The 7,523-nt window shown below is 35.3% G+C and overlaps 1 protein-coding gene across 1 annotated transcript; it reads right to left on the reverse strand.

The window, feature by feature from the left end:
* Positions 1–4,359: 4,359 nt before the first annotated feature.
* Positions 4,360–5,775, reverse strand: LOC121779022. Its single transcript, XM_042176377.1, has 2 exons — positions 5,266–5,775; positions 4,360–5,007 (listed from the first exon to the last, which is right to left on the reverse strand). Exons 1-2 carry the CDS (start codon positions 5,773–5,775, stop codon positions 4,360–4,362), a joined length of 1,158 nt encoding a protein of 385 aa, XP_042032311.1.
* Positions 5,776–7,523: the final 1,748 nt, after the last annotated feature.

Consider the following 7,523-nt stretch of genomic DNA (forward strand, 5'->3'; position numbering starts at 1 on the left):
TAGATATGTATTTAATTTTTAATTGTATCATAACAAAATAGTAATAGTCATTTACATTAAATTATTTTTATTAGTATTAAATAATTATTCAAATTCCTAGTCATAAAACCGACGACTACATGTATATATATACATCCCTATATAGAGATGTATTCAGATTAATGTTTAAAAAATTATTAAAAAGGAAAACTAATGTTATACATTGATTAGGTGTGATCTAATGGTTGATATGGAAACCACTTGAAATTTAAAAATTCATAAAATAATCGAAAAGGGTAAAAATGGTAAAGCACAATTGTACATGACTTCGCTACATGATGTAGTAATATTTGTACATCATGTTCTATTAGTACATGATGTTAATGTATGAAAATGGTATTTTAATGTACGAGTCTCACACATTAATGTACGTGCGTGACTAAATAATGTAAACATTATCATGGGTATATCGTACATTACTTTCTGACTCTTGAATTTGTGAATTTGTGCATGTTATATAGTATAGCATCCACAAATTCAAGAGTCTTATATTAATGTATGATATATCCATGATAATGTACATCACTTATCCAGTAATATAGCATCGTATTAATTCCCTTAAGGCCGAAAGTTAACATCATTCACCAAGGGTTTAGTAGTCCATGGGGCTAGGGTGTAGTACCATCATATTAACATAATGTTCACTAACCGGAGAAAGTTAGATTCAGTCCCCTAGGGTTAACTTATCCACAGGGCTAGGGTATAGTATCCACAAGATTACCCTAGTGAACGTTGTGTTACTGAGTCGGTACTACACATAGCCTCATGGATTGATAAACTCTTGCGGAATGGATATAACTTTCGTCACTCATTCAATAAATTATAATCTACATTACGTAGAATGGGCATATAAATTAAAACACAATAATGTTACATTAATAACACATTAATGTATACATTAAGTTAATGTACTAATCCATATAAACGATGTAACAGTAATATACCAAAATTGCCCTTTAATGTACAAAAACACTATAATAGTGTACGGCGATGCTTTTAATCAAAGCCATTAGATTAATAGATCCAAGGGATTATATTAGTCCTATGTTACTAGAGGGTGATAAGGAGGGTAATGCACCCCTCCATATATATATATATATATATATATGGGAGTGTTATATTGCTAACTCAATACTTAATTGTTAACTACAATTAAATAATAGCCATTAGATATTCAAATTAAGGGCTTAGATCATCATCCCCGGAATGTCAATACGATCAACAAAAAATGTCAATAAGGGTATTAAGGTCAATTTACAACAAATTAGTTGTAACTAACTTTTGAAAAATATCCGATAACTTTAAAACGCATATAACTTTCTCGATTTAGATTATTTTTTGCACATATATCAAATTAAAGATAATTTCATAAGGATTCTAACAAGATCTCACTTGCATATGTTCCAATGTCAAATTTTGAAAAAAAAATCAAAAAAATTCAATTTTTTCGTACAGCAACAAATGTCAACATGATATATAAAATATGTCAATATAATACATGTAGAATGTCAATATAAACAATGTGTTAACATTGTCAAAGCATTGTGTTGGCATTCTCAAAGCATTGAGTTGATATTTTCGAAACACTATATTGATATTTTCATCCAAAACCCTAATTTGGTATTTTTTTTATCTTTTTTTATTTAATTAATAAAAATAAAAATTACACGTAGCAAATTGTAGACCACATGTTTTCTAAAATCCTATGGTCTTAAATTAGTTGTAGTTAGCAATTAAATGATAAGTTAGCAATTGATCACTCCCCTATAACTTTCAATTCTGTGTATTAAAATTATCAACCCAAAGACATAATTATATCAGTCCAACATGTAAATTTAAATATCAATACAAAGACATAAGTTTATCAACACAAGAATATTAATAAATTTATGTCTTTATGTTGATATTTTTAACATACAAAATTGATATTAGTCAATCATTAGTTATTACATACATTAGTTAATATTCGATCATATATATATATATATATATATATATATATATATGGATGTATTATATATATATATATATATATATGGATGTATTCATTTCCTTTTTGTATCTTTTGTTCTATTGTTCTTTTTAATCTCAGCCCCACGATTTTGTCATCCGAAGGTTAGAATGATGTCACGTGTCATTTAATAATGCAGATTTTTAGTTGAATAATGCACACCGAATAATAATGCACCATTATAGTGTAATAATGCAGATTTTCAGTTGAATAATGCACACCGACTAATAATGCACAATTATAGTTTAATAATGCAGATCATCACAACCATCCAATTCAAGGATCCAAGGGCTGTGATTAAAAAGAAGCTTGGACTGAAAAGCTGCGAAGGACCTTAACACACCCCTATATATGGATATATATATATATATATATATATATATATATATATATATATATAATTTCTAAATGTTATCATCCTACGAAATAATAATATAGATTGGCATCCAATTTATTTAGCTATTAAATAATTACTAAGTTCTAAATCGCAAAAAAACTAGTATACATACGTACATATATATATTTAATTATTTTTCTATTAAATAATTGTTAAATTTCTAAATCCCAAAACTAGTATATATATACACGTAGGTATTCATATTTAAATTATTTTGTCATTAAATAATTGTTAAAGTTCTAAATTTCAAAAAACTAGTACTAAAATATATACATACATAGGTATAGATTTAATTTCTAATTGTTATTATTCAACAAGTAATAGTCATTCGAATCAAATTATATTTAAATAATTATTAAAATTCCTAATCAAATTTTAGTATTAAATAATTATTAAAATTCCTAATCATGAAAATGACCACATGTATTAAATATTATACTACTTAATTTCTATACTTGTTATCCTCTAATGAAAGGATAATAGTCATAGCAAATTATTTTATTCGTATTAAATTATTATTAAAATTCAAAGTCATAGAAATGACTACATGTATATATATATACAGTCATTTGCATCAAACAATTTTATTAGTGTTATAAATCATCCAACGAAATAGTAATAATCATTCGCGTCAAATTATTTTTTTATTAAATAATGTTTTAAATTCCAAATTGTAAAATACTTGTAGTATATTCTTAATTTCTACTTGTTATCATCCAATGAAAGGGAGGGTTTTGTATAAAAAAAATGAAATTCCTTAATTGTCAGACATGACTATTCATTTTCTAAAAGTTAAAACACATTATTTTGACACCAAGTAACAATTTTATTTCTAGTATACAAATTTAAATCATTCTTTCCTACCATTTTGTCCATTAATAAAACAAAACATGTGTAAATTTCAAATCTTAATTTTGATGCTATGAGAACTCAAAGCAATTAAATTGATAGTTTATAAATATAGAGTCTAGATTCAATTATGCTTTTTAATAATAAAATTAAAAGTGAGTATTAAATCTATTAAAACTTAAAATTATTCTATAATTTATTATTTTAATATAGTTTAAATTCATTATATTAAATTAAATTTAGAAAAACTAATGTTACGTACTTGAAGTTGGAAAGAGTAATTCAAAATTTAACATCATTGGAGTATTTAAAACTAAATAATCAATTTAGAAATTTATGTACACTTCTTAAACAAAAATTAAAGCCAATACTTTTGGTAAGTATGAGAGATTGGCGACAGAGATTTGACTATATTGCTAATATCAAGCCAGTATATTCATAACTTTTTTCCTAAGCAAGTAATTCTTAAATATAATTAAATGTTTTTATGTGTATAAGGGTAGTAAGGTATATGTACAAAATATATATTTAAGTGAAAATATAAAATAATCTACAATTAATAATTTAACCCCATTATGGCATCGCCATTATGTCAAAAAATTATTTTCCATTACTAGTAACTATCTTAATAAAGGAACTGAGAGTTTATTACAATCTTATAAGTTATAACCCATTAATTTGTTGTGGTATGACTTTGTTCATTTTTCCATTATTAGGTACAAATTGGCTTGTTAATTAGTTGTAAAAAGATTAAAGAACTTTATTTAGTTTTTATCAGCACATGGAAGTCATCTCAATTTGCTTCTTAAAGTTTTTTTTTTAAACAACGCCCTTTGTGGGCGGGGTTTAGGCAGACCCCTAACCCGTAAATAAGATAAAAATGTAATGTTCCAAGAACATGATCTTAGCCCAAAAGTGACTAAGATCTAAACAAGAACATGAAGAAACAAAGTAGAGGTCCCACAAGTCGGGATCCTTCATTTTATGAAGTGAAAAAAAGATGACTAAATATACTAAAGGGGGAAACGGAAAAAGACCAGAACCAACCACCAGAAGAGTCAGATCAACCCATATCTCTACGTCGGAAATGGAAGTTAGGATATCCCAACTGGTCCATCCTAACTAGCGCCTTCATGTACCAAGGCGCAGAGATTGGATCAAAATATGTAGGGGCAGGGGTCTGGACCCCCCTACCTGCAAGAAAATCAGCAGCCCGGTTTCCTTCTCTGTAGATTTTTGAGAATCGAACATGCCGCTGAGCTGTCATGGTCCAGATCAAAGCCATATGATGTCTAAACTCCGTGGAGCCAAGGTGTCCAGCTGACAACAAACTAATCAGAGCCGCTGAGTCCAGCTCTATCCAAATGTGAGTAGAAAGCTCCATAGCCATCTCCAAACCCCGAATCAGTGCCAAAAGCTCTGCCTCAAAGCTCGATGATGCAGCTATCGGAGCACAAAAAGCCCGCAGAAGGCCTCCATCAGAATCACGAACCAATCCTCCCTCCCCCGCCGCCAGTGTCGATGTAGAGAAGGCACCGTCTGTGTTCAGCTTCATCCAAGGTGCATCCGGGGGATGCCATAGGACCATGAGCGACCGCAGAACACGCTGTCTGGGAGAGAAAGGCATGAAATCAACCGACGGCGAGCATCCCCTCCAATGAGTCGGGGTGATCCCGCCGGCCAGAACCAGTACATGCAGGTGATGAGTGACCTGCCAAGTAACATGAGAATGACGAAAAGAACGGCCACCATGCTTGCAGCCCTTACTCTCCGTCCGAAGAAACCAAGCAATCAAACATGGAACAAGAAAACTAATATGCATGGCGGGAGCCCTCTAGAAGGAAGACCTCCGCCAGTGACCTAGTCTAAGTGCAATATCGGTGCTCGTGTGAATCGGTGTGTGCGAGTAAGGAAACCAGGCATCGAAATACTCCCATGCAGAAACCGCCGACGGACTCGAAAAAAAGACATGGCTGAGAGACTCGACCGAAGGAGACCTACAACACTGACACCTAGACGCTAACTCTATTCCCCTCCTCTGCAACTTCTCATCCACGGGCAGCCTACCAAACAGTAACCTCCAAATGAACACCGACATGGTAGGAGTCAACCCCTGGTTCCAAATAAGACAAAAAATCTCCCTCTTCGGTAGTCTAGTCCGGATGTTCTCCCAAGTTGAGGTCACAGAGAACTCGCCATGGCTAGTCAGACTCCACCGCCTCACATCCTTCGCCCCCAACTCAATCGGCGTGGCTCTGATCTGGTCTATCACATCGAGAGGTACGCCAAACCTGAAAGTTAAACTATGCAGCATATCCTCATCCCATGCATGCTCATGCCAATATGATACAACGGCCTGGGATTGGGGAGGATCATTTCCCGGGACGCACAGACTCTGGAAGGAGTTAGCCCCAAGCCAGACATCATCCCAGAAGCTGATCTTCTCCTCACCCAAGGACCAACGAATATACTCATGCATGTATGACCAAATACGACGCAAACGATGCCAAGTAGGACTACCATGTGACCCACAAGGGGATGTATGCAAATGACAAGGAAGGATATTGTACTTCTGGGTCATGAACCGGGGCCTGAGAGAGTCCTAAGCTAGCAGTCTCCACCACAGCTTGAACCCAAAGGCCACTGCCACCTCCCTGAAACGGCGAATGCCCAAGCCACCCTCATCAAAAGGCAAGCAGATATGTCTCCAAGAAATCCAGTGCAACTTCCTCTTCCCTCCAACTGTGCCCCAAAAGTATCTAGCCAATATTTGCTCCAACTCGTCTAGAAATCCAAGCAGAGGGTTCATGACCTGTAAGATGTGTGCAGGATGGCGGCCAGGGTACTCTTAATCAGAGCCAGACGACCTCCAAAAGCAAGATGTCGGTGGGACCAGCTGTGGATCCTGTCCATCAGCCTCTGCCTAAGAGGCAAAAGATGGTCTGCTCTCCTCGCTCCTCGAAAAATCAGGACCCCAAGGTATGTGAAAGGCATCGCCCCTCTCTGAAAACCTCCAACCTCCTCCACAATGTCAACGAACTCTATGTGCTCATTCGCAATTGTGTCTTCCCTTTGTTCACCATCTGACCAGACACGGCTATGTAGTGGTCCAGGCAGCCAACCAACTTCTCCACCGCCTCTCTATGAGCCCTCGAGAAGACGATGATGTCATCCGCATAGGAGAGGTGAGTGATAACGGGAGCCTTCTTCCAGCATCTGTAGACCATCTCTCTATCCCCCTTGATCAATCTGTCAAGACATCTCGATAAATAGTCTGCCGCCAAAACAAAGAGGGAAGGCGATAAGGGGTCTCCTTGCCTCAGTCCCCAGGACGACTGAAAAAGCCCGCCGGGCTACCGTTCACCAGGACAGAAAACCAACATGACGAGATGCATCTCCAGATCATATCCACCCAGGCCTGTGAGAATCCCATCGCTTCCAAAACCTTGAGTAAAAACGGCCACTGGACTCTATCATATGCCTTCGCCATATCCAGCTTGAGAGCCAGATTGGGCGATCTCCCTCTACTCGAGAGCTCCTTTCCCAGGGCATGTATCAACTCTTGAGCCAGAAGAGCATTGTCGCTAAGCAGGTGGCCCTTGATGAACCCACTCTAATTCGGTGCAATGACTAGGGGTAGTAGAGGTGCAAGTCTCGAGGCAAGGATCTTTGTGATGATCTTGTTCGTAACATTGCAGAGGCTGATCGGTCTAAAATCTCCCCAGGATCTAAAATCTCCCCAGGAGACCGGGTTAGGCTTCTTTGGGGTGAGGACGATCGTGAAGCTTCGGGGCATAAATGCCCCACAGTTGCAATCACATCGCTCCCAACGGTGTCCCAGCATGACAATTTGCTTCTTAAAGTTATCTTTAAATATATTTCAGTTTTTATATAGAAGTACTAATAGTAAGTAAGTTTTTTGTTGTGTAAAGAACTTAAAGTTGTATCTCATTGTGTACTATTTTGAAATTAAGAAGTTGTATCTCATAGTACTAATTTAAAACTAAGAAAAGTAATTTTGAGTTCAGGAATTGCGGTGATATCTATTCTCAGCATCTTAAGAAAGCTCCAAAATTATTTTTAAAAAACGTACAAATATCTAAACTATACTCCCTATTTGGAGATATTACGAATTTAATTCGTAACTGGTGAAGTAAAAAAAAGGAAAAAGATGTACAGTTGAAATAATATAGTCAATGGCGGGGTCCATAAATGATAAAATAAAAG

This window comes from Salvia splendens, chromosome 19, assembly GCF_004379255.2.
Source record: "Salvia splendens isolate huo1 chromosome 19, SspV2, whole genome shotgun sequence".
In the NCBI taxonomy this organism is placed as follows: Eukaryota; Viridiplantae; Streptophyta; class Magnoliopsida; order Lamiales; family Lamiaceae; genus Salvia; species Salvia splendens.